General features: G+C 37.3%; 1 protein-coding gene across 6 annotated transcripts in view; it reads right to left on the bottom strand.

Annotated features, from left to right (window-relative positions):
- LOC149182810 (uncharacterized) overlaps positions 1 to 23253 on the bottom strand; it is a 58946-nt gene extending 35693 nt beyond the window's left edge. For 2 of the 6 annotated variants that reach the window (XM_089416955.1, XM_089416961.1), the window contains exons 1-11: positions 22374 to 23251; positions 20297 to 20422; positions 20086 to 20193; positions 19814 to 19924; positions 14629 to 14712; positions 14372 to 14490; positions 13968 to 14069; positions 13677 to 13793; positions 13497 to 13562; positions 5049 to 5115; positions 788 to 841 (exon numbers count right to left, since the gene is read on the bottom strand). In XM_089416955.1, coding sequence (XP_089273081.1) covers positions 788 to 841; positions 5049 to 5115; positions 13497 to 13562; positions 13677 to 13793; positions 13968 to 14069; positions 14372 to 14490; positions 14629 to 14712; positions 19814 to 19924; positions 20086 to 20193; positions 20297 to 20422; positions 22374 to 22433 — 1014 coding nt within the window. In that variant the 5' untranslated portion in view covers positions 22434 to 23251. Of the gene's footprint in view, positions 1 to 787; positions 842 to 5048; positions 5116 to 13496; positions 13563 to 13676; positions 13794 to 13967; positions 14070 to 14371; positions 14491 to 14628; positions 14713 to 19813; positions 19925 to 20085; positions 20194 to 20296; positions 20423 to 20598; positions 20618 to 21480; positions 21690 to 22373 lie in introns of those variants that run through there. The other 4 variants (XM_089416959.1, XM_089416956.1, XM_089416960.1 and 1 more) reach the window with 4 other exon arrangements.
- Positions 23254 to 27589: the final 4336 nt, after the last annotated feature.

Raw genomic sequence — 27589 nt, 5'->3', positions numbered from 1 at the left:
TAAAGTCTCCAATAAAATTAAAATTAAAGAGTTCTTCAAGTCTATTGATGCAATAAAATAATTGGTTGGGGAGCCCTTGAGTGTTCATGAAGATAAAGTCTCCAATAAAATTAAAATTAAAGAGCATGAATTGAAAAAACTTGGTGACAAATCTCCATTGGCAGAGGAATTTGAAAGAGGACCAGAGTCTTATTTTGTTTCTTCAAAGAATTTCTGTGGTCAACAGGGGTTTGGCTAGTTGATAAACAGAGGGTGTTGTTAATCTCCCCACCAAGGCTCAAAAATCCCCTATGGATGTGTTCATTTCCAGTGAACCGGCATGCATACATAAGCCAGCTATTTATTGTGGTTGTAGCCAGGTGCAAGTCCTAGTGATTTTGGCAGAAGAAATACCTGCAATCGCAGGTGTTAAGCCAAAGGATAGCTTCCACTAGCATGCGAGCGTACTCACTTCACTGAATTAAATTCTCATGCTAGGGGAAGTGCTCATTTGTTTGTGTCGACCAGAAGAATGTTTGTCACAGAAAAATGAATTTTAAAAAAAAAAAGGAGAAAAATAAAAGCTAGCTAAAACTCTCCACTGATCCATATGTGGGCACAGACATTCAGCCAAAACATTGGTACAAATACACAATACATGAATCCATGACAATGCAAAATTTAAAATACCTAAGAACATTATGACCAATGGAAAATTACATCATCACAATTGACCTGTCTTTGTATGTATGTTTAGTTATCAGCTAAGTAACCAAAAAGAAAGCAGCCAGAAATGTAAGAATCTGACCTGTGCACAATATCCAAGCTTCATATCCATTCCCCACCCATGAATGAGATCATTCTGCACAGATGAAATACAATAGTCATTTCCTTGAGAATGATAAATAAATTTTCTGACTGCCAAGAATGAAAGTTCATATCCTTACTTTAGTTTTAAAAACGCAAGTACATGTCCTTTAACATTACTACTCTTGGGTAAGAAAGAAAAAAATTGCTCAAAGCAAACAGAAATTAGATTTCAAAGCCACACTTCTACTGGTTCCAGGACAGTCATGGACTGTACTTGAAAAAAAGGATGCAATCTATATGTCGCATGCATTCAATGAGATATTATTTTCCAACTAATAGTGCATTACTCTCTAATCTCCAAAAATAGAAACTGGTGTCAATCCATGGGCAAGAATTCTTCATGTACTTAAGAGAGGTATAATAAAACTTAGGTACCTTTGACAAACTTGGGAAGTTGTTAAATATGCAAAAACAAAGCACTAATCACATATGTTGTTATAGCACATAGAGAGTCCATGAGGGGTATGCAATTGTTGCTTTTAAATAGAGATGTCTACACTCTACATAATGGAAAACCCTTAACCAGAGAACTCCACTAATCTCTAAAAGGCGAAATTGCACAATAAACTCACATTGAGCAGACAGAGAAATACTGTTGAAAATAAAGAGTGTTGAATCCCTGGAAAGTCAATATCACTAACCTCAAAGATTTTATACTTATCTACCACCTATGTACCCCTGAAATGGTTTCAAGAAGACCCATAATATATTTCAATAGTAAAAACTTTCCATACCCTGGAAATGTTTCCAGGATGCCAGAATTGGCAGGCAGTTTCCTGCGAATTCCAGAACCTAATCAAGCAAATTTTTGGCAGTTTGCATAGCAGCCAAACCACTGGAAGTTTACAGCATTTGTGTGATGTTTTCAACTCAGAACTAAAAGCTACAACTATACTAACACCAGAAGTTGCTACTTAACCTAACATATAAAAAAATCTTAAAAGCAAATAACCAAATTAAAGACAATTAAAAAAACTAAAATCCAAGAAAAAAAACTCTCATATAAAGAGACTCCTTATTTTACAAAAAAGAACAGCGGACCTGCTAAGAAACCTTAGTAGACATTTTTGGGCAGGCTTGTCACATTGAGACAAGAGAAAACAGCAGTCAGCTCAATGAAGTGTTGGAGGATCATATGTAACAGCTTGAATACAGGAAGTGGCCACTTGTATGGATGCAATTTCTCCAAGAAGTAACTTCAAAGGGGGATCCATACCCAAGTGATATGTCATTTTCTACCAGAAAAGGGGTTTCGTGTGAAAGCTTGTCTAAATATTTCCAAGGACAGGCACCAGAAAATAGAGGCTGCACAATGAAAGCTTGTCTTTTGTTCAGCAATACAAAGAGGGATGGGGAACCCTAGGTAGAAGGAATCCAGGCTGCAACAGTAGCATTAGCAAAAAACCGGTAAAAACAGCCCAAAGTGTGAACAAGCAAATTTTTGGCAGTTTGCATAGCCAAACCACTGGAAGTTTACAGCATTTGTGTGATGTTTTCAACTCAAAACTAAAAGCTACAACTATACTAACCCCAGAAGTTGCTACTTTACCTAACATATAAAAAAATATTAAAAGCAATTAACAAAATTAAAGACAATTAAAAAAATTAAAATCCAAAAAAAAAAAAAACTCTCGTAAAAAAGAGACTACTTATTTTACAAAAAAGAACAACGGACCAACTGTAGTGGCCACCTGTATGGATGCAATTTCTCCTACCTAGGGGGTCCCCCATCCCTCTTTGTATTGCTGAACAAAAGACAAGCTTTCGTTGTGCAGCCTCTATTTTCTGGTGCTTGTCCTTGGAAATATTCAGACAAGTTTCACACCAAACCCCTTTTCTGGTAGAAAATGGCATATCACTTGGGTATAGATTCCCCTTTGAAATTACTTCTTGGAGAAATTGCATCCATACAGGTGGCCACTTCCTGTATTCAAGCTGTTACATATGATCCTCCAACACTTCATTGAGCTGACTGCTCTTTTCCCTCGTCTCAATGTGACAAGCCTGCCCAATGAGATATTATTTTCCAACCTGTAGTGGCCACCTGTATGGATGCAATTTCTCCAAGAAGTAATTTCAAAGGGGAATCTATACCCAAGTGATATGCCATTTTCTACCAGAAAAGGGGTTTGGTGTGAAACTTGTCTGAATATTTCCAAGGACAAGCACCAGAAAATAGAGGCTGCACAACGAAAGCTTGTCTTTTGTTCAGCAATACAAAGAGGGATGGGGGACCCCCTAGGTAGAAGGAATCCAGGCTGCAACAGTAGCATTAGCAAAAAACTGGTAAAAACAGCCCAAAGTGTGAACAAGTTGAAGATGCTGCTCCTCCTGACTTCTTTATACAAATGCCATTCCTTTTAATGTTGCATGGGAACACTATTATGATAAAATTGTCAAAGCAATCATGAATCATCCACAAGGCTTCAAGCCACCTTCGCATAACAAAATATAAACCATCTTTGATTGCAAAGGCTTTTCACTAGATAGAACCAACAAATGGAAGGGCACAATTATGCTCAGGTCACAGTAGTATGGGTATGCATACACACAGATTGGATTCTTCATACCCATCAGCATGCCTGCCCTACCCTACAAAACCTTTGTTTCCCCCACCATAACCCAGACAAATTCAGAAATGCATGCCAATTTTGGCCATTACGGTGCTGATCTTAGCATTTAAAAATGCTTCTGAATACTTGAAAAGCCCCAATAAGGCCAAATTTAGAGCAAGGTCAGCAGGAAAAATTAAAACAACTAAGAGTAAGAGGTTGGAAGAGGTTGGAAGAGATCCGTAGAGAAGAAGAGAAGTAGGAAGGCATTGTTTGATGTTTTTCTTGCAGGAAATTGTTGTCCAGCAGTTCAGCATTCACCATTCTTCATTATTTTCAGCATGCTTTGCTCCCCAAGTGACCAAATTTCAACTTGTATATTTTTTTCTTTTCATTTTCACACGATTTTTAGACAGGGAAGAAATCTCAAATATCAGTATCTGCTGTGGAAACACTGTGAGAAGATAACAGGGCCCAAGAGTAGATGAAGGCAGCAGAAATTAAGTGCATGCTTTCTCTTACGTGTTGGAAGGACACATACACAAGGGTTTAGAACCCATTGATGAAGTTTTAAAAAAAGGAGTTGGCCTCCAGCAATGATCCCGAAACATCTGCACCTTGGTAACTTAGGCTTGGGTTAAATGTGGATGCTCAATCATATTGAATGGTCAACCAGATAGGAGCCCAACATCACTCACTAAAATAATACTACACTTTTGTGTTTTGTAATTTTTATATCTCAATTAAATAATGAAATTGATAAATATATGACAACTTTAAAATTTTGTTCGCATTTCTGGGCAGTCCTATTTCCTATGGTTTCCTAAGAGGTCTAGAATCTACCCTAAATTTTCAATTCATTTTGGACCCTTGTGATAAACACTTCTGAAAATACATTCCTTGTCATTTCTCGTTTCCAAACGTTTGAAGATGGGGGCACAGTTGCCACCACTTTATGCTTCCTGCCACCTATTTATGAAGCAATTTCCTCTGCAACCAAAGTACTAGAAATGTCGCCATAAAAAAGAACACTGAATTCCAAAAAGAACTTCCCTCTGAACAAAATGAATGAATTAAATTTCTCCATAGCAAAACAATTTACATTTGGCTTAAATCAAACATTAAATCTTTGAAAGCCTCAAGAGTTGTCACAACAGACCCTATTAATACTAAGTTGGAGCTTTTGTTCCTTGCCCCTCCAACATCTACGTGTATTGTGAAGATTGATATTATGGTATCTTATGAGAATTCATTATCATGAAATTTGACTACATTTAATAAAACTAAAATCTTTAGAAAAGCAAAGAGCATCCCTTAAAAAAACATATTCCTAAACAGCTAGAATCATAAAATAAGAACCCATGTGATCGATATTTTAATAGAGAAAAAATGTTTGCTAACAATTATCTCATATTTGTTGATGACAATACTAACTTTCAACTTTGAGATAGAAAAGAGCAGAATCACAAAAAAAAAGCACCTTTTTCTAATGGGAGAGATCTTGGAAACTATCAAACCTGGCACAAATTTCCATTTTATGTATCTTTCTTTCAACTCTATAAATTAATCAGGATATTTGTATGTTTGTAATTGTTTCCAAAGTTGTTATAACAAAACAAGCAACAACCCTTCACAAAGCAATTATACCTGGATAAGGTGCCATGCACATTGCCATGCTTTACGAGTGAAAACAGGGGCCATTCCTTCCACCCACCTAGATAGAGTGAATAAAGTCAAATAATAATTGAATGATATTGATGTGGACAAATTTACAAAACGTATGATTGAGATATTATGCCAATAGAAAATAAATATCATCTGTCTACATATTCTCACTTGTACATCTCCTAGTTAACAATGCACATGGAAATACATTTACAAATGTGCCCGCAAGCACTAACATACGAAGAGATGAATAGAGAAACTCAAAAGAATATTTTGCTTCTGTACATGAGAAAATAAAATACTAAATACCAAAAATATTAGCACAACAATGGAGCAATATACTTCCAAAAAATCATACTATCTTGTGAGACTTCTGAGAGAGAGACCAATAAAGTACTTACAGTTACTAAAATTTCAGTAATAATATTCAAGTCAGTTAAATGAGCCAAGTCTCAAAACTCCAAAATAAACTCCAAGGCACATGAAGAATAAACATTATATATCCATATTAGTCATGTGTTTACACTCCCAAAATGTCTAATTGGCTTGCATCAGAAAAGATAGGACGTGTAAAAGATATATAAGCCTTTATATGGCACAGAAAAGTTTTTCAAATATCACTAGAAGACACTTAATTATATCGCTGTTCACATTGCTGAGATTGTGCAGTTAATCTTCACTTGAGGCACATGCTGACATCCTGTAGTGATGTATTGATGGCCTTGGCCTACACGTGGGTAGCTAACCCATCTATTGAAATTTACATTGGCTATTTTAGATAAGGCCAACCTAGTCAACCTCCTGGAGCTGGCACCCCAACGCTAAAGGATGTGTATAAATACAGGCTACAGCACACTCCTCTCATTTGTATCATCCATTCAAGTGTTATTATTTGTTAAAGGCCTAAGGGAATTTCTTCTATAGCGTACCTCTCTTAAAGTTTAGGTGTTTAGTTATGGTGTGAACTTCTTCGTTATGTTTGATCTCTTCCCCAGGCGCACTTATGCTTCTTGAGCACTATGAATGTTGTTATAAATCTGCTATGCTATCCATTCACAACAAACACCCTCCTCGCCACTCAACTAGATCTCAGAAAGGAGCAACCTCTTCCAGTAAGAATACCCTACCTACAGCTTCTGTAATTCCAGATCTTCAAGTTCAACAAGATAGTCCTCTAACATGGGTTTATTCACTTCGGCCTTAGACCGTACAATAGATCTGCCTACTGCCAATATAGATTCAAAGGTTAGCATCTTCTCCTCCTCATCAACAAGCAATGGTTCCTCTGGCCCTTGATCACATTCTCTAGGCACCTCCAGTCAATATTATTCTCTCTATTCTAGAATTTGTAATAGGGTTTCTCTATTCTAGAATTTTTAATAGGGTTTCTCTATTCTTTGGGACTCGTAGCTCTGTATCTTTTTGTTTCTTAGAAGACTCTAGACTCTAGGTAATTGACCTCAAAGGTTATGTTATTTAAGGCCCAGCACTTTCCTTCCCACCATGTATTGTTTCTAATGTACCTAGCAGTCCCTTGAAAGTTGAAATTATCATGGCCACTTGTTGGACATTAACAAAATTATCCTGTTATCTTATCTCCTAGTGATCACAACACGGTACCAAAGCTAATGTGAACTCCTCCTTGATCTACTATTGTTTTCAGGTTGCCCAAAGCTGCAAAATAGGGTTTTCAGCATTGTTTCGAGATAGCAACAGATATATAGGGTTTTACCCTCTCAAGTCTCTATTACCAGCACCCTCCTTTCTTGAAAAAATTTAAAAGACATTTCAGCAAAACTAAGGAAAATATTTACAGGTTTGTGTTGCTTCTAGGGTAATGCACTCTTTTTCCATTTTTTTCTGGCCAAAATTACCAATGTTTGATGAAGATAGTGCTAGTATTCTTGTATCCATGGATAAAAAATGGATTTTCTACACCTAAACAGTTCCCATGCTTGGAATGATGAAATGCAAGACCTTCTTCAAAGCAAAGATTTATGAATGTATTTGCAGAAACTTCTCCCTACCCCTCACGATCTTGTTTGCTTGAAAAGGATGACCCATTGGGTTCCTTAACTTTCAGTGCGGAGCTGGATCTTGTTCATCATCACACCAAGGATAACAAAGGTGCAAAATAAATTTGGGATGTTTATTGGCATAGTGAACACTACTTAAATCCAATCAACTTGAAACTGAGTTCTCCAACTTCGAAATGGCATAGGAGTATATTCATTTGTAAGGTTCATGAACCTAAGAGCTGCCATTCTTATATCTACTGACAATGCTTAGATTAAATTCAAAATATATATGTATTATTCTAAACAATCACTTTCATACATTATAAAACTTTGCTATCATTTTCTACAGCATTCCTCTCTTTATCAAAGCCACTTATTTGTCCCTCTTTGAAGAAGGTGTTTTCAAACCTTATCCAACATTAATTCACCTTGAATAATTTGAGAGAACTACACCCCTCGTGATCAAGCCCATTCTAAGGCCCGCTTCATCCTCAATCAAGCATGAGTCTACATGGGAAACTCCAAAATCCTGCAAGTTAAAGAGGATGGTGCTCTTATTGCCCATAAGGAAAGACATTCCTTCAAAACTTGTCTCCTACGTCTTGAAAAGATTGAAGGTATCACTAGGCAAACTGCTAGCCATAATGACCTCTTTGACGAAAAGGATGATAAAAAATGCATAGAGGAACACGACAAAATTGATGTCAAAATGGTTCAAACGTCACTAAAATATGCAAATTGTCTTGTATTATTAAAAAAGTGTTTCGCCCTTCAAATGTTTCATGGAAGCGCTTTCGCAATAGAATTCTACACAATAAACTAGACATGAGGAAATGGTCATAATTCAGGAAGGTTGTTGCAATAATGCCACTGAGACAATCCTTAGGAACAACTACTCAATGTTTGAGTTACCAAGTCGACCTTTAATGATAAACATATATCCAAATAAATGGAGCAACAACACAAATTTGGTGTTGTTAGCTCTGCTACAGCTTCAGTGTTTAAAGGTTAAAATTAGATTGGACAGTGTTGGTTTTGGTTGCTAAGGTGCTCGCAGCTGTTGGTTTCCTCTTCTCCCTCGTTCTCGTTGTAACTCCATAGCCCTGCCTTATCTGTTTATTTTTCTTGAGACCTCTCTATTCTACGTAAAAACACTCTCTTTCACATTCGTTTTTACCTTTGAAACTCTATTAAAACCTGCGCAAACCCATTTTCCTTAGCCCTCGAGCGCTGATTGTAAACAGTCATATGACCGTGATCATGTGATTGTGTGCCTTTCTTAAGCTCTTTTCCTCATCACTATCGCAAATCGCCCATATAAACCCAACCGCAATCACAGCCGTTGATCTGCCGATCTAACGGTCGCCATTGATTGTTCCCGCATGATTAAACCCCGATCAGTTTCCCTACCGCCTGACCGTCTGTTGATTAATCCGACGGTGGTCGCAAGCCCTTATTGTTCCCATATGATTAAACCCCGATCAGTTTCCCTGCCGCCTGACCATTCGTTGATTAATTCAACAGTGGTCGCAAGCCCTCTTCCCATGACCTGCGCACCCATTAACCCGCGGGGGCGGTGGTTTTGCCTGCCACGCGGCGGTTGTTTACTGGATTGCGCCCCGCGGTACGATTACCGTCGAGCCCCGGTAGGCGATGCGGGGAATACCGCCAGCCCGTAAAACCGCTTTTCCCCGCTCGTTAATGTGTGCGCTTCTCTGCCGCGCAATAACTGTTGGATCTGCCATGGGCAAATCTAATGGCTCTCGATTGCCCTTTCCCGCTGCTCCTGACTGCTCTCTGCTGCCCTATGAAGGAGAAAGCAAGCCAACAACTACCTGTACCCTATGCGTTAAATTCTCAGCTACCTGCATTAAACACAGCACGGCCAAGGACGAGGAGAATGATCCTAGAGCAGATCAATGACAGCAACAGTGATTGAAAATTATAAAGATAATATTTCAACTGTTCAGGAAGGACACTGAAGTACACAAAGCCATTTTGCTCATTTAAAACAGTCAAAATGAATCAGAAGACCCATATCTAATTGTAAATGCGACTGTTAGTCAATTAAGACACCTCCACGCATACCCTAACAGAGACATTTTGTAAGCAGATTCTATATATACCCAGAAAAACGATGTAATCAGGGGGATGAATGTTAGATGAGAGTGTTAATCTGTTGTAAGCTTCAACTTCTGGAGACTGTAACTACTCTGAGACCTGCAACGTCTGGTCTTCATTTCCAACTAATACAAGCTTCTTTTGTTGTCAATTGTTCACTTTTCAATATGTTCCAGGCTGTGCCTGTTTTGCAGTTATTCACGTGCTGTGAATGTTTAGCATCAGAGGAGCTGTCATCCCACCTCTGTGTTAGAATTTAGCATGTATCATTGAATTTGCTTACAGGTTTCTGTTGCTTTAATACTAGAGAGCTGTCATCCTGTCTATGTATTAGATAATAGATTTACAGACCTCCTAACTGGTTGCAGCTAGCCATCAAAGGGTCATGTGTATCTGCTGATATAGTCAGTCTTCTCCATTATCACATTTTGTTTAAACTGTGAGTAATTAGTGGTTAAAAGCCTTGTAGTTTGGGGGTGTTCACCCATGTCTGGGGTCAATCATAGTAGGAGTGGTTATCTGGCTTGAACATGCAACATTTCTTTCATTCATCCATCATTTTATCCAACATTTTGTTGATATTGTAATGTTCCCAAGCATCACTGACATACAACCTAGGTGAGTTTCTTGGGGTGATAACAGGTGCCAAAATAGTTTAATCGTAGATGAAATATGCAGATTGTCTTTTTTCTATAATATAAGTATTAAAACATTCAATTGTTTCACTAGAAGCAGTTTCAAAATAAAAATTTACATAACATACCAGGCATGATAAAAAAGGGAATAATTTAGTCTCTTACAATTACCTAATTGAGAAAGAGTGGGCCAATCATACAGTACAAATCATTCACAACAAGCACTCCAAATCTAGTTTATTGAATGGATCTTCAATGACAGACAAATATCCAAATGCAAGGAGGAACAAGACCAAATTGACGCCAATATGGCTCAAGCATAAGTGAAATATGAAAATGGGCTTGTGTTATTAGATAGTGTTTCCCCATTTGATTATTTATTTGGGAAGCACTTTCAAATAAAAATTCTACTAAACAAAATTCCCATTTGTAATATTACACATCATGTTTTTCTTCATTCTTATCAAAATGATTTGCCTCGGGACACCCTCAAGTGTTGCACTCTAATTTGTTCATGTGTTTCTTTCTCTTTGTAGCACACTTCTACTTGGGTTATTTCTCTCTCTAGGATTGCACCCCTTCTGGTTGATTTCTATTCAAGAATCAGGCAACCCTAGAGCTATGTTCTCTTTATTGCAGAATTAATATTTTTGTTGGTTTCATTTGACTCTCTGTCTCTCTATCTCTCTCTCTCATGAATCTTGACACTCACGTTTCTTTTACCCAATATACAAACTCAGTACTACACAATACCATACAAGATTTATTTTTTATTGCATGAACAAATATCAAGCTTGCAAACAAAAGTCAATTAATAAGATGCCTTTTAACAAAATCAGTTTTCAAGTTTTAACTAATGAGCAACAGCTTAACTCTACCCGAAGATGTAAATCCAATTGACAACTACGATACTTCATTGCCAAAGGCATGTTACTATAATCTAAAAAACAAGAGCAAGATATATGCGTGCTAGAAGTTCTCTTCTGTTTTGAGTCATGACACCTTTGAATGTCAAGAACAGATCATAAGAATGGTCATCTCTGCTCAATTATGTCAATATCAACTATATAACTAGGATAAACATCAGAACGACGAAACCTAGCATTGGTGAGTAGTTGGAGTGCACAAGTATACTAAGTGGAAGAAAACATCTTTCCTCGATGATATCTTCAATCGAGAGGTAGGAGTGGACAAAAGACATTAGTGGATGGAAAAAGAACTACAAAATCGTATACTTCCAGTAATCACTGGTAATTTAAAATGTTCCCCCAAGTTTCCGCAATGGGAACGCACAATGGAACCGTGTGGAGGCACCATTGGGAATGTGTGCACTGTGAAGTGTGGAGATGCCACCAAAATTTTAAGGAAATTCTTGAGGGATGGAGGGATGTCAAGACCCCTAGCATAGGGGAACGTATCTCTAAAATTATAAAAAATATGAAATACCCAACTATAACAATTCAAACCTAAGTCACCAAGTTCGGCGAATTAAATCCTTCGGATTCAAAATTCGCCGAACCACAAAGCAATACAAACAAATTTGTTCATGTTCGCGGAATTTCAAGCCGAACTCAAACCTATGATGAACACAAGCCCAAACCCAAACAAAATCGAAAAATCCGTCAAAAAAAATCGATGAAATTCGTGTTATGGTTTTTTGGTTTGCCATTTTTCCAATGTTTATAATTAATTAAAATAAAACATACAAATAAACAAAAATAAAATAAAATAAAATAAGAACATAACCCTAACGAGGCTAAAACTTGGCCAATGTGAAAATGTCACTCTCACACTCCATCACTCCACCACCAAGTTTTGACTCCCACTGCATTGTGCCAATCGACCCTCCTACTGCAGCGTGCACGGACACACTCGATCCCTCACTACTCAGCTCCATCGTCGTATCTAGACTCCACTATCCACACTGCACAGTCGCCACACGCACTCGAGTCTCGACTCGACTAGCGATGACCTTGCACTTTCTTTCATTATCTATACCTAGCCCACCAGCCTTAGGCACGGAAAACTTTAATTGAATTTCAAACTTTAAACTTTAATTGAAAATACAGCATTCCGATGTAGAATATGTCGGCAAACAGGGCACCTACAAAATAACTGCCCAGATTCCAAAAAAGACAGCCAAAGAAGGAGGAAATCCGAAAACAAAAAAGGGTGGACATTTCCCCCACTAGAACCTGAGGAAGAGGAAGAAGGTGAAGAGGAAGTGCCCATCCCAAATGAGAACAGCCAAGCAGAACCGCAGGAACAATCTCCACAAGTACCCATGGAATCGCAACCGGAAAAGGCTTTCGACACAATGGAACTCAGTGGAACCAAAAGGCAGCATAAATCGGACACCTCAGACTCTGACAAGGAAAACCCCCGACCCGGTGAGGAAAACCCACTTCAACTCGTTCCCATGCACCCGGCCCATGGAGAGTGGCGCAAGGTAGAGAAGAAAAAGGGGAGGAAAACTTGACCCCCCCCCTATCTGGCATCTCAGTGCCCCAGGCATGGTTTTTTTTTCAGTTTTTTTTCGCTGCACTTGACACCTGTGTCAACCATTTTTTGTCAGGCTTCATAGCCTTGTCTTTGCAATGCTTTGGCATTCTACAAAATGTAATTTTCAAAAATTAATGGAAATTACGACTTTTTCCAAGGGAAAAAAAAAGATACTCAATAGTAAGTACTTAAGTCTAAAATAGTAAAAATTAAAATTACACAAAAAAATAAAAAGTACAAGTAAAAGACTCGATCATCTAAGTAAATACTAAATACTAAGTATTGAAGTCTAAAATAATAAACTAAAATTACTCAACGTAATAAAAAGTAACAAGTCAAAGACTCAGTGATTTGTATTTAGCATCAAAAGCTAAAACTAAAACTTTACAATGGATATGAAAACTAAAATTAGTTAGAAGAAATCAACATCAAAAAAGAATTAACGAGTCAATGCCATTCACTAGCCCTCTACGTCCATCTGCTGTATAAAAGCATAGGGGCCATAAATGGAAGTGCCACTATTCAAGTCATAGTCACTCATGAGTAAGCAAAGACAAAACATGACTCACTCTCATGTCAAATTCAAATGCTAAATGACTTGTAAATGTCAAACAAGAGAGATGTATACGTAAAGGTGAATTAAGTTTAATAGTTTTACTAACCTTTCTATTTCTTTAAACGTTTTTTTAAAAAGATTTAATGCTTTTTATAAGAAAAAAATCAGGGGCAGGGGAGAGGGGAATGCCCAGAGGCCACCCTTTATGCAAAACATGTCCTGCTTTTTGTGAGAGGGGTGCCCTCAAGCCCCTCCTTTTGCAATACACGTCCTCCTTTTGCCCACAAGGCATCTTGTAACTCAACAAAACATTTCAGAGTGCAGTTTGTGGAGTTTCACAAAAGGGGGGCATGATGAAATGTTTCACCAGATGCCCCCTTGTGCCGCTGAAGCAAAGGGCGACAAGGGCACAACCCCAACCCTATGGGACACATCCCTATGTAAGACTGTTAATATAACTTTCAATGTCTACCTAGAAACATGTAGTATACATATCGTGACACAAAAACTAATAGAAAAAATACCCAAATGTAATGCAATATTCCAATTATTCTTTGATTAGTTCAAAGCTGCACAAGATAAGAGAGTAAAGAACTACCCAGTACATGGAGGCCCGATGCTGGTAGCAGAACAATTCGTACTCCCTCGAAGATTATATAGTCGTCTGACTAAGTAGAGAAACAGTATCTGCTCATTAGCACTTTCGTGGAAAGGCTTCTCGCCCAAAGAAATATAGGGGAAATAAAAAGGTGCTGCAGCTTGTAGAAAGTGCCCTTACCTGTGGACCCTTCGTGTTTTGTTTCGGATTGTAATCCTATGATGTATTTCTGATGAATTTGGATCCAAAGCTGGCTGTGAAATCTCCAAACCCTCTGCTTTCATTATTCTCAAATATCTGGTAAGAGCCATTACCTTCATTAAAATCACTACTGGCTTTTCTATAGTAGATAACACAAAAAGGACAAGCTTCCATATGAACAAAGATAAAACAAAAAGGGAAAAAAATACGCAAAAAGCTTAAGTAGAAATTTGATCTAGCATATAGATAATACAGTCTTTGTGTACATACCTTCCAGGATGGAAATTTTCAACCCCGAGGTCTTCGTCCCAAATAAATATATAATCATACATGGAAACAATGGCAGGGTGTAAAAAACGTTTTGCAAACCACCTGCAACCAGAATATTATAGTGTTAACAGATATTTACTGTCAAAGACAGCACATGCTTGAGTGTTGCAACCCATGACTTAAATCACAAATAAAAAACTGGTCACAGGTAACAAAAGCTCTGCAATAAAAGGTAATTTCGAACACGGAAGTCATTTATCATAACAATGTCTGATAGGATATTCAAAACTCTTAAGGATTTCATAATTCTTTCAACAGCTCCTCACATACTACATATGGGAGACACTATTGAAAAAAGGGAAGGTTCTGCTATGCACAATGATAACAACATTACAGGAGCTCACCATTTTGTTTGATTCTGAGCACCTATGTGAATTGTCTTTCTACTCCACTCAAGATCATTCCATCCATCCAAATTACCATCGTAATGAAAGAGTATAATCGTAAAATTCTCTGAAAGAAACTGACATCGAATTCCAATGTTACTGATAAAGAACTGAACAAACTTGAAAGAACAAATGCTTTGGTCTTAAGAATAACAATGGAATGGTGATGATCACAAAGGCAAATCTTCAAGACAGTTAAAACTTAGACTACTAACCTTCTGAACAATGCGATTGACATTGTCCTTCTGTTTAATGCCTATAGTCATGGCCATTAAATTTCTATGCTGCTTACTCGTGTCCTGAAATAAAACAAATATGACACAAAAAGTAATCAATACATTTAAGAACCTCAATATCATAAATTGCAAGAATTCTCAGGGCCTCTTTTAATAGCATTCTAAAGAAAAACATCCACATCCACCACCTTTTATTATCAGTTATGCTACATGCTTAAGGGATCATGGGCAAAAAAATGCAAGTTTTACATTTCTGGTATTATCTTGGCTATATGTACTCAACCACAGCCGAGCATGGATCTAGATTCCAAAAAGAGCATGTCCTTGGATGCATTCCAATCCAATCACAAATTTTCAACCTCCTTACTCAGCATCCTACAGTGACTACTAGTGATCACTGGAATTCAACAAACTAGAATGTCTTCCGCTTTCAGAGTAAACCTGTATGCCAAGACCTATGTAGGCTGATTTCAGACATTTCTTGTGCTTTTCTTTGATAATTAGAAATATTGCAAATTAAATGGTACTTTATGTTTTCATTATATTTAACCTAAAATTATCAACTGTTGGCACTGCTTGTATAGTTATACCAGCAAGGTTCAATTTCCACAAGGGCTTAACCTCGAGCCACGGGGATACCTTGAGGTAGTGGTTGAACATACGGTTGCACCCATAGAAATTATACTAGATAGGCTGATCTCAGACATTTCTTGTGCCTTTCTTTGAAAATTAGAAATATTGCAAATTAAATGGTACTTTAAGTTTTCATTATATTTAACCTAAAATTATCAAGTGCTGGGACTGCTTGTTGTATAGTTTATACAACAGCAAGGTTCAATTTCCACAAGGACTTAACCTCAAGCAATGGGAACACCTTGAGGTAGTGGTTGAACATATGGTTGCACCCAAAGAGATTATATTAAATGGTCTCGTGGTCGTGGACACATAAGTGGATCAAAGCCCACCCCCATGTCCTCCTTTTAAATACGTCCCTGGGGGAGAATTCAATTGGCAATAGCCATGTTATGAAGTATTACGTAAAGTATGTGATCGAAGGTTCAAATCCCCCCAATTTATAGCCCGTGCTCTGTGTTGGGGCATATGTGGTTTCATTTAAAGGTTGTAGTGGTAGTGGTTGGAATCGACCCCATGTCACATGAGAACGAGCCCAACCCAGTTGCAGATTCATGTAGTCACAAAATACAAAACTAATAGAACCAAGAAAAAATAATAAAACAATTAAAAAAAATACCATATGGTTTGGCTTATAATGCCAGTTTTGATTATCTTATTTTGGCAACACTCTTTTGCTTAGAACTCAACAAGCAACACAAATCATTTCCTTTGGGAACTAAAAAAAAGGTAACCATTCCATTCCCTATCCTCCTTTTGGCAATGGCTTTCCTGTCGGTCAGTTTAAGCAGCCCCAAAAATGAAAATATAGAAAACATTACACAAACATATAATGCAAGATAGGAATTGACATTTCAGGATGCATTGGATTCCAAAAGAAGACAAGAAGCAGAATGACCCTAAAGCAGGGATCGATTCAAAAAATTAAGCAGGTCAATGGAGAATGGGGATCTCAGAAGGATTTCACATCCATGTTCAGTTTGCATCTGATCAGTGATCAAGACCCCTCCAAATATCTAAGAAATGAACCTGATCTCTTAAAACAGTAATGGCGTAGGACCTGGGCTAAAATTAGTGCTAGTAAGAGACTATAAAATATCAGAAGAGTGCAGTTTCCCTTCAAGAAACTATGATTAGCATATAGAAATGATTAGAAAGAAAGAATGTTAGAAATAGTGGTCATATGGCATTTAGGGCTATGCAATTTCCTAGGGGGCACAACGCCCTTTGGGAATGGAAACTGGGGATCCTTTAGACCAAGACGAACTCACAGATTAGAAGCTCAATAAAACACAAAGAGACAGAGAGGATCTTCAATATCATGATCGTCTGCAGCTCCAGCTCCTTTTCAGGGAACAAGAGTTTTGAAAGTTCATTGAGAATAGATGGGAACGATCCCAATCTCCTTGGCAGAACTTCACAGTGCTATTTTCACTCTCCAAAGGGGATAACACCCTGGACACAGATAGTTTCATCTCGAAATGTTTACAGCGGGCTCAGGATTTCATCAAAGATTTTTTAGCTGGAAGTTGAAGACCCAAGACACAAAGGTAGAAATATAGTGGTCCTAAACTTCTCTTTTATTACCCTCATTCCCAAAAGACAAGATGACTAGTAATTTGAGTTAGACCAATTTCCTTGGATAATATACAGCCCACAAAATTGGGACATGTATGATCTCAAGCGGACTACAGAAAATTTCTTCCATCTCATTTTAGACAGGGTTATTATAACCAAAGAATCACTTCTATCAACCAAACCTTCAAAATTGCACAATAAATTGCAGGAGAAATATCCAGAATAAAACAACCATATTCTTTCACTTTGAATGGAAACTGGTAGAGTGTCACATCTTATTAGGGATTTCATCTTTACATTGAAAGAACTTGGGAGAAAGGCAGGGATCTATTGTGAAAACCTTAAAAGAAGGATCTCAAAACTGGGTTAATAGCTTGCTGCTACCAACCAGTGTTTTAAAAAACGGCCGAGGCGACTCCGACTTGACCAAGGCAGACCGAGCCAATGCCTGGCCAGGTCGGCTCGTGGCCAAAACGGAACAGCTGGCCAGGTTGTTACCAAGCCGGCCAAGCCAGTCATTAACTTGGCTGGCTCGGTAACAACTCGGCCGGCTCGGTAACAACCCGGCCGGCTTGGCTCTTTGAAAAAAATCCTGAAGCACATTTGTCAAAAGTTGTTCCACCTCCTATATATCAACAATTAGGTTGTTGTTTATTCCATATTTATAGCCCTAAAGTAATCTACCACTGTGATTGAAAATTACAAGGCTGAAGTATGGTTTTCCTAGTGGCATGAATTAGAAAATTGAAACAATGCATTGAGCCATACAATGTTTTTAAAAAGGCAAACGTTCTGGCAATGGACTAATAGACACATATTTACCTCTGATTGTTCTGGAGCTTGACCAGAATTAAATCAAAAGTTTTGAGACTTCATTACGGGCAGATTTCTTGAACTCATCTCCAGCAGCCTAGGTAGAAGCATGAGACATGCCATCCTGTAGCAAAGGCACAAATTCGAAGACATTTGTTGATCAATTCATTGGCTTATCATTTGGGAAGCTATGATTGGTTGCAGAGAATTGGTATTATTGTTGTTGTAGTCTAGTGATTGTCCTTGGGCTGAGGCAGAAAAGAATCCTGACATTGGTGGCTAAGTATGAACTTTGTATTGTATTGTTGTTGTAGTCTAGTGATTGTCCTTGGGCTGAGGCAGAAAAGAATCCTGACATTGGTGGCTAAGTATGAACTTTGTATTGGACAGTGCACTAGATGCCATTTTGATATAATGGATATATTCATGAGCCTACTTTGATCATATGTTGTCTTCTCTCTATATTCTAAAGCTTTGTGTTTGGAAACATGAATGAAAATCTTTAAAATTATGTTTTTTTATAAAAAAAAATATATTAATGTATTTTTTACAACGACCAAGTCATTGAAATCAAACCAGCCAAGTCGATAACGAGTCGGAGTCGGAGCCGACCCTCGGTCGTTTCCAAACTGGAGTCAGAGTTTTAAAACATTGCTACCAACAGCTAGGCTAATCTCACTAAAATAGTAAAATCATTTATAAACTCCCTATCAATCATCAATGTTTCCTTCCCTTTAGCCCCTTCTGTTCTTTCAATAACATAAGAAAATCTTTTGATTTTCTTTGGAGAAAGATGAATGGAGACAAGACACTTATCCCTTATTCAGTGGGCTTACAGTTTTTATATTCAAAGCCAGAAAGAGCTGGGAAGTGAGATCCATGTCCCTCGTAAACAAAGCTTTCTTAGCAGAGATGGTTTGGACAATGGTAAACATGGAAATGGTATAGATTGTATTCAATAAGTAGTAAGGATCGAGTATCCTATTAATGTCCATTTAAACCTATTTGGCCTGTTGGATGTGTTAAGGTGCAAACACTTTCCCTTGCATCCACAGAGATGCAAAGGACTCTACACCCACCAGAGTTTGAACCTGGGCTTGTTTGCATGGCAACACCCCATCCCCAACACTAAGAGTCTAAGACACAACCTGATGGCTGGCAGATAGAAGGGGATCATATTCAGACTAATTCCTTGAATTGGAAAAATATTCTTAAAGCGCTTAACAATTATCCAAAGTTAGAATGCTTGGAAAATTGGCAAAGGAGATAGAGTGGAGACACTTAGCTATATGAAAACCACCCTAAAAGAGAACTGGTCAATTGGACAAATATTCGAGATTGGTTCTATCAAAGGAATATGTTCAGAGTCAAATACTTTGTGTAAACTACATACATCAAGGAAAGAGGAATTAGCAAAGTTAGAAAAATACATTTGAGACTGGGATGACTTGCCAGTCCAGCTCTGAAAAAGCTACAATAATCTGTTTCAAGAGATTTTAAAAAGAAATAACTAATACGAAGACTTTAGGGAACACACTGGACGGGGGTATTGTTCCAGAATTATTGCATTACATGGTTAAAGCAGGGTATCTAGCACTTTCATTAACACATGAAAAAAACGCAGAGCTTTCCTTTATATGGAACTCGACCTGACCTTCAATAAAAGGAAGTATTCTAAATGAAGAAAGATTCCTTAAATTGGGTGTTCAGGGCCACTCAAATTGTACATAGAAAGAAGGCAGGATCAATTCCTCACCTGATCCTCCTCTTCAATTTTGTAAATCAGATTTGGATTACTCTATTCTTCAGGGGTTTTAAACTCCACATAATCTTCTAGAATCTTGGTTAGGAAAAAACCATAGGCAAGGCATGTCCCTGTGTTGGGACTTTGTTACACATAAATACTCTCCTTCTAGTTCATGTAGAAGAATTGTGAAACATTATGACATATCATCGCAAACAAACTTTATGACTCGCAAAGTATTGCATTTCCATGAGATATTTGTATAAAGAGATGGAGCACAAGTGAGAGCTAGAGTAGTAAGATAACTGATTGTAGCAAATTTTTATAATTAAAATATGGAGATCTCAGTACTTCAACTCACACAAAAAATATCACACTGTGAACTTTAATATTTACCTTTGTCCTTGAATTTCTCCAAAGGGGTTTGAGCTCTAGATCTGAAGTTTCTTGTACAATGCCACGAGGTAAGGATTTAATTCCTTTTTTATTGTCAGTGTTCAGTTGATCCTGATAAACATCATAAAAAGTCGTTATAACACATTGTAGATTAATAACAAGGAATAACATATTAAAGGTCCTTCCACTAGAGCACACAGCTACTATAGAATTTTCAAAAATTCTATTTACCACTATCCACAGGCTACAGTACAAATAAGTAGAATCCTTACAGTTATTCGCCACTCTCCCTGCAGTTTTTCAGAGAGATATTTCCGATGATTGGAGGCATTAAGATTCGAATTCCTCACTGAATCAAAGGGTTGCCATCTTCCCTCAGCCTGAAAATAATTTAGAGACTCTTCTTAAATTTCAAACAGACATCGTAACGTTTCAGAAACTGTATATAAGATGTTTAATGAAAATTAACAAAATAAGCAATACCCTTGTCTGTTCATATTGTTCTTTCATTGTCATGGCAATAAGAAACAACATAAGTACTGCCAAAATTCCCAAGGAAGGTATCGTTTTTATTCTGAGCCCCTTTGAACCTGGCGCTTTTCCATCTCCCTGCATTTAAGAATAAAAACATGTGCTTCTGTAAAATCCTTCAAGAGAAGAAAGATAGCAGATGAAAGTACCGCGTCACAATACAAACCGCAGGAAAAAAATAAATATTTAAAGGCTTTTCGATGACATTTTTCTTCTTTCAAATACAGGGCAGCAGTTAAGGCCAGCAGCTATACCCCAGAAATGGATCACCCTCAGCAACTGTGGATGAAATTATCTTTTAATGGTGCTTCCAAATGAAATCCACAACTAGATGGGTCAGGAGGTGTCTACAGGATCATCATCGAAATATTTAGAATGCATATTATCCGTTCCTCATGGATGCGACAAAAAATATAACAGAATGTGAGACTGCCATCTTTAGAATAATGGAATCCCATAGAGCACGCGTCTTAAAAAGAGTAATTTTGAGAGTGACTCTAGAATCTTAAGTTGATTATAGATATCATTGGTGGGAAAGCTTCAAGTTCATTTTGGGAAACTGGCAGGTATACAGCCGGGTGTAAAAAAGCTCCCCAGAATTGGCAGGTTGCCAATTTGCTCGTATTGGGAGGTCTGCAAACCAAGTGATGGGCTGACTTAAAAACCAAGCCATTGCTTCCAAAAGCACATGTGGGCTGAGGTGTAGCCCAAACATGTAGCAGACAAAAAACGTTGGAGAGATTAAATGGCAAAGCACATTATCCACGCCCTTCATTTCCGTAACCTGGCATAATAGGAGTCCGGGAAACCCATGTCAGCATTTGTGGCGCTGGTTTGCAATCATTCTTCAGGGTAGTAGCGGTTTCGTGAGGATCTCCTAAGTATAGTAAATCTGGCCCTCTCACTGGCATGAGAGGAAAACCCATGTCAGCATTTGTGGCGGCACTGGTTCCCAACGATTCTTCAGGCTAGCTGCAGTTTATCGAGGCTGCGCTAACTAAGGATATTTACTGTGACCCCCTCACTGGCATGTTAGGACCGCCTATGTTAGCATCTATGGTGGCGCTGATTTGCAATGATTATTTATGTTGGCAGCAGTTTCTCGAGGATGACCTGCCTAGAGCTTCCAGCATTACCTGTTTCCTATACCAGTCTGGTTCCACGGATCAAACAGTAAAGTGTGTCCTGGAAGCCAAGTGCGACCTCAAACCAGCGCAGCAGCGGCAGAGACGTAGCAGAAAGATCTTGATGATATCTTTGAATCTAAGGACTGGTTCAGGGCCCACACGGAGCAGCTGGCCACCCAAGGACCTCGTCTGAGCAAACTTTACCACCCCCAAAAGATCTGAAAATGTCAGTCGAGAAGCTATATTATTCTGTTTGAATTTCGGCAATGACTTTGGGACAGAGAAGAAAAAAGGGATAAGAAACAGGCAAAGTTCGAGGACGCCATGGTGGACTTAAATAAACAAATGTTCTGGCACAATGGCACAACACATCAAGCAAGGGAAAGCAGGAGGCGGGGACGCTCAAGCGGGCAAATTTGATAGAGTCTAAAATATCTAGTCAGTTAGATGGGTAGTATACAGCACCTATACAGATGGACGAGAAGCCACCACCATCAAGCGCAAAGAATCACCACCCTGGTGCATGAACTATCGCCGGCTCCGCTATCTGGTTTTTAAGAAGTTATGTATATCGGAATTTTTTTGTGTAACTGTTCACTGGTCTGGTGTTAGTATATGGGTCGAAAGGAAATACTGGCTATATGTCATGGAAGATGAAACTCTGGTTATGTTTCGGTGTTAAGCAGTTCTGTAACATTTTTTGATAAAGGGCAAACCTATAAGCCATGTTTTCGGTTTTGATGGTAAGGGCAAAATGCGAGAGCCACGTTTGCAGTTTTGTCAGAATCTGTAAGCTTCCTGATTTACCTGTAATTCTCAGTTTTGGGAGTTTTATATATAAATAATGATAATAAATATAAATATAAATAGTTTTACATGATGTAAACAAACAGTGAACTTACACAATCCCACAAGATGCTGCCACAACTCGACTTGGAGCGCCACGCTTTGAAGCTCTTCATTGCTAGTGTTCGTCGCTAGCATGTAAAATCGATTCAGCTACTGCTCAAACATGGATAATACCTTCAGCTGTATTTTTCCTACTGTTCTCACCCTCAGATTTCAAAGGTGATTTCAAAGGCACTCTCACCCTCAGATTTCAAAGGTGATTTCAAAGGTACTGTTCTCACCGTCAGATTTCAAAGGTGAATTCAAAGGTTGAGAAGGTATCAACAATCCTCCATTCGGCGCAGCAGATCCTGACGCTTAAATGCATAACAAATTATTCCACAAAGTCGTCAGATTGCAATTAATTTCTAAAATACGCCTTTCAATGCACCATGTCACAGGCTACTCGATCTTTAAAATAAAGAATGTCTCATCCAGAGCCTGTGAATCATTTAACAATGAAATTTTTCTCTCCTTCAACCCTGAAAACACAAAAGCGCTCTGCACAATTCGAAAATCATTAAAAAAACCCCAGAAACCCGCAAAATAATGTCCTAGTGGCTTCGACCACCGACGGATCTCCGCTCGTCGCAACAAAGTTCTCCGCGAAAAAGGCCGGATCTTTCTCAAATTTCGTTCAATTTCTTTTGAACAAATCCTTACATGTATAAGAACAGGTTCATGCTAAGAAAACGGATACACATTGCGTATATCTCAGGCACCTGTTTCTGCGTGAAGCGAGGGATATTTTTAAGCATACCTCCATAAATTTGCGCTCGAATCTGCGAGTAGATAGCGCAAGAATCCGCAAAACTTTACTCTGCATACAGTTCAACTCGGCTCTGCTATAATGAGTAGCCGATGACCATCCGATGAAACCATAAAAAACTATAATGGAGGGTCGCTAGGAGCCAACCATTTTTAATTAACCGTAATTAAGGTATTATCGTAATAATAGGCCATAACGGCACATGGTTTTGTTGCCACGTGGCAACGCTTTTTCTGATACATGTGGCGGTTTCGATTTAACAAAAAATAATCAAATTCAATGTTCGCGGTCGAAGTGGTCGTGCAATAAAACGGTTTGGACTCGTGCTCCGCTATCTGGCGGAGGTTCGCTGTACGAGTTAGGTATTGTTTCGTCGCCTTTTCTTTTGAAATTAAAGTTTCTCTCTCCACGGTCTGCAATTTCATCATGATTTTCTTTGTTCTTATTTTTAGTGCACAATGACCGTGACGGTCAGAATTGACGTATAAAATTAGTATTAGTAGTTAAAATTCCGAGCTTAATGTTTACTTTTTGTGTATAGCACGTGATTCTAAATAATTGTTAAGTGAAGCTTGATGTGTAAGTTTGTTGCGAAAATCAAGCCTAAGTTGATAACGTTCCAAAATTTGGTATATACTTTAGACCTAACGGAACCTTTATGTTGTGTAAATTTAATATATATAAAAATGTAAATGCTTATTTTAGGACAGTAAATTTAATATATATAATAAAAATGTTAATGCTTATTTTAGGACAGTAGAATGTATTTAGCTTCCTTCGGATTATTGTGTAAATTTAATTTATAAAAAAGTGTAATGAAGCGTTGTAGAATGTATTTAATTTTTATTAAAATGAATGATTATGTATTAATATTGATATTTTTGTGTTAAAAATTTAAGTTTAATATGTTAAGTTGGTTTTGTTTCTTTAACTTGTGGTGACGATGAATCACATTAGTTAGTTTGAAACGTATAGACAAATAAAATTTTATGTAATTTACGTTGAAAAATCTCTCATAAAAAAAATCTTATTTTTTAACTTAACACTATTTAATATTAAATAATGAAAACAAAAATTATCATAATAAAGTGGAATATATTTTATAATTAATAACTAATAAACCAGCCATGTGGCATTTAATGTTTTTTAAAAAGTAGTGATTTAATCACTCAAACAAAGGTATTTTTTCAAATTACTACTACCATTGTTCATGTAATAAATATTTTCTAAATTTTAAGTTATGTATTCATGTAATAAATATTTTTTTAAAATTTACATTTATTGTATTTAATATAAAATAAAATAAAAGGAGTTGTTAGTTGTGAAGGTAGTTTTAGGAAGCGAGCTGTTAAAGTAGTTTAGTTTTTTTAATTGGTTTTGGAAGAGAATAAAATAGTTTTTATGTAGTTTTTGGTAGAGAAGTAATCAGGTTATTTTTTAAAATAAGGAGATTTGTTAGCTTTTGGTAATTTGAGTTAATTTTGAAAAGAAATAAGGTTATTTTAAAAATTAAGTAGATTTGTTAGTGGAGTGAATTTTGAAATTAAGTTATTTTTAAAATAAAGTAGATTTGTTATAATGTATTATTTGAATTGTTGAAGTTTAGTGATAAAAAGTAGTTGAGCAGTTAGTATATTTATATCATAATTTATTATTTATTAGGTTAATATGAGATATTATTTTTTTGTGGCTATTGAAACTTCTCTCAACCAATGTGGATAGTATTTTTTGTATATAGAGATTTTATGATGTAAAAGCAATTTTAAAAGGCACAAATGTTAAGCATTATATAAATTATAATGAGTATATTGTTGGAAAAACACATACTCTTAACCATAAGCATTATTCAAATTAACAAGTTCGCTTTGCACACGGCATACCTGCCGGAAATAGCTTGTATATTAACTTGGATTGAAATAATAAGCGAAGTCGATTGACCAAGTTCAGAAGAAGCATAGGACACATGACTAACAAAGTATTAGTTTCCAGTTTGACCATACATTGCTAGTCTTCCGCTCGGCTGCTTCTTAGACTGGAACTTCATTAGTCCAGTCAATAAATCCAAAGATCCTGCACTTGTGGAAAGCTTAGCACCTGCACCATTTGCAGAGCAAGATGGAGGGCCAGCTAATAGCATAAAAGCAAATCACAGAAGACGCAAGACTGCAATGGTAGCTCTCCAAATCTTGTAGAACAACACGAGGTAAACAGTCAGGCTATGGAAAATCAGAATTTGCTGGCAGAATGTTGCTCAATAGGTGATACATCAAAAAATAAAGATCAATGGTAATAAGACTCTGAACTGTACGAATGGAATTGTCAATATCCAATGGGTTAAAAATTTATTTAACATGATATAAATCGAAAAAACTTTATATTAAGCTTCCTTTTTTGGTTCAAACTAATGCTAGCAGCAGCGATATCGATCGCTACAAATTGTTTTAAAATATTATTAAAATATAAAGTCCCTGTCGATTTGATGGGAGAACCTGACAACGGAGAGTCAAGCAATCAACATTACAAGTATTCTACAACTGCATCGCATTTTATCTATTTATATGGTCTATTCTACAACTGTATCGCGTAGTGCAGGTAGTATATTTATAATGCTGGTCGTATTTCACTGCAACAGTTCAGTGTCCTGGTTCTGCCATTCATGTTAAAATTTAAATACAACATTTCTGGTATATTCAAGTAAAAGTTTGATACATGAAAATTATATTCAAGGAAAGACATGATTAATGACTGCTCCTAGATAGTGCAGGTTACGAGGAAAGTTGCAACCTTAGTTGTTCACGCAAAATGGGAAAGCATAAAATAAATTTACAGGGAGTGGGAGTTTTGGTTACCTCACAGCCATTCATTTGCACTGGCAGGTTTCTATTATTATTATTACTAATATTATTATTGGTTCTAAAACGTCACTGGCATTCATGTTAAAATTTAAATACAACATTTTTGGTATCAAATACAAAATTGGCTGAACTTATCAATTAACCTTTCCTTGTTGTCAGTTCCAGGTGATTTTTATTTCGAAACATTACTAAAATCTAGTATCAAAATAAAAATATCATATAAAATTCAAAATCTAGATATGTTGAGCTATGTCTCGCTGAAGTTATGTGAATTACATACATCATAATAAAAATATCATATAATATTCAAAATCTAGATATCCTGAGCTATGTCTCGCTGAATTTATGTGAATTACATATTTCAAAAATATGTTACAAGAGAAATGTCAAGAAAAATAAGGTGAACCATTAACCTCCCCCTAATTGTAAAATTCCAAAATATTACCTAAATAAAATATTCCCCCAATTAACTTGTAAGCTCCATTTTATTATGTGCCTTTTCACACCAGTCTTGACCTAAATAATCCCAACATTTTATAATATGTCCAGCAGTCAGAAATGACTTCAAAACAACTTTGAAATAAAAACGACTTCAAAGCCCTCACCAAAAACATTAAATAATGTGCTCATAACATATATGCGGCTACCCTGTTCCAAAACAAAATAGAGTAGAGTCATAACATATAACATAAAATAAAGAGATTCATAAAATAGATTCTTCGTTCTTTCTGAAGATCTGGATTCGGGTTCCCGTCTCACTCATAAAGAAGTATAGGAGACACTCGCACCTGTGCTCAATGATAGACATAAGGAACAACTCATTGAAACAGGGCTAGTTCTCACTTGTTCATGCAGAATAGGGGATTTGATTTCCCCACCCTTTCTAGCGATATGATTGCTTCTGAACTACACCAATTCAGTGGCATAAATTCAGGTTATTTTCCTGCTTATGTCCCTCCAAGAACTGATCCAATTCAGTGCAAAAGTTGGCCAAAATAAAAGGGAAAGTTTCAAAAAAAATTGAGGGTCAATCCTGTATCTAGCAGCAGCCGCCGTGAATTTCTCAAAAGTCCTTTTTTCCAATTTCTTGTTCCTCGACAACATGAACATATCTTCATCAATGTCGTTGTAAAGATCCTCGTACACTAGCGCCGCCTCGTAGTTGCCATAAAGATCCTCGTACACTAGCGTCGCCTCATAGTTGTCGGTAAAGATCCTCGTACACTAGCGTCGCCTCGTAGCTTTCAGCGATGGAGCTCTCCAGGCCAATGATCCAATAAGTAACCAGCGGAGGCCGGCCCCAACTCGAACACGGTTATCCAGCTTCCACAATCTATCCAACTCGGCCACGATTAGCTTCCACGATGTACATGGTTATCCCGCTTCCAACTTGCAGAATGCAGCCCAATTCAACTAACAAGGTAAGCTTAGATAAGCCTCTGCAATTTCCCTCATCTTCATCAACACCATTTCATCATCTTCATCAACACCATTGATGAGATCTCTTCTACAGGAAGGTACTTCTCAGACAAGAAACTACTCTTAGCTTTAGTAATTAAAAATTATAGTTACCTTGTCACTAACTAACTGGCCACCATGCAAACAG

The sequence above is a fragment of the Pinus tabuliformis genome, chromosome 3_2 (assembly GCF_031772625.1).
Source record: "Pinus tabuliformis cultivar Carrire ecotype Pingquan chromosome 3_2, CPIR1, whole genome shotgun sequence".
In the NCBI taxonomy this organism is placed as follows: Eukaryota; Viridiplantae; Streptophyta; class Pinopsida; order Pinales; family Pinaceae; genus Pinus; species Pinus tabuliformis.
Note: the sequence above shows the minus strand (reverse complement) of the source record. Positions and strands in the feature narration are given on the sequence as shown.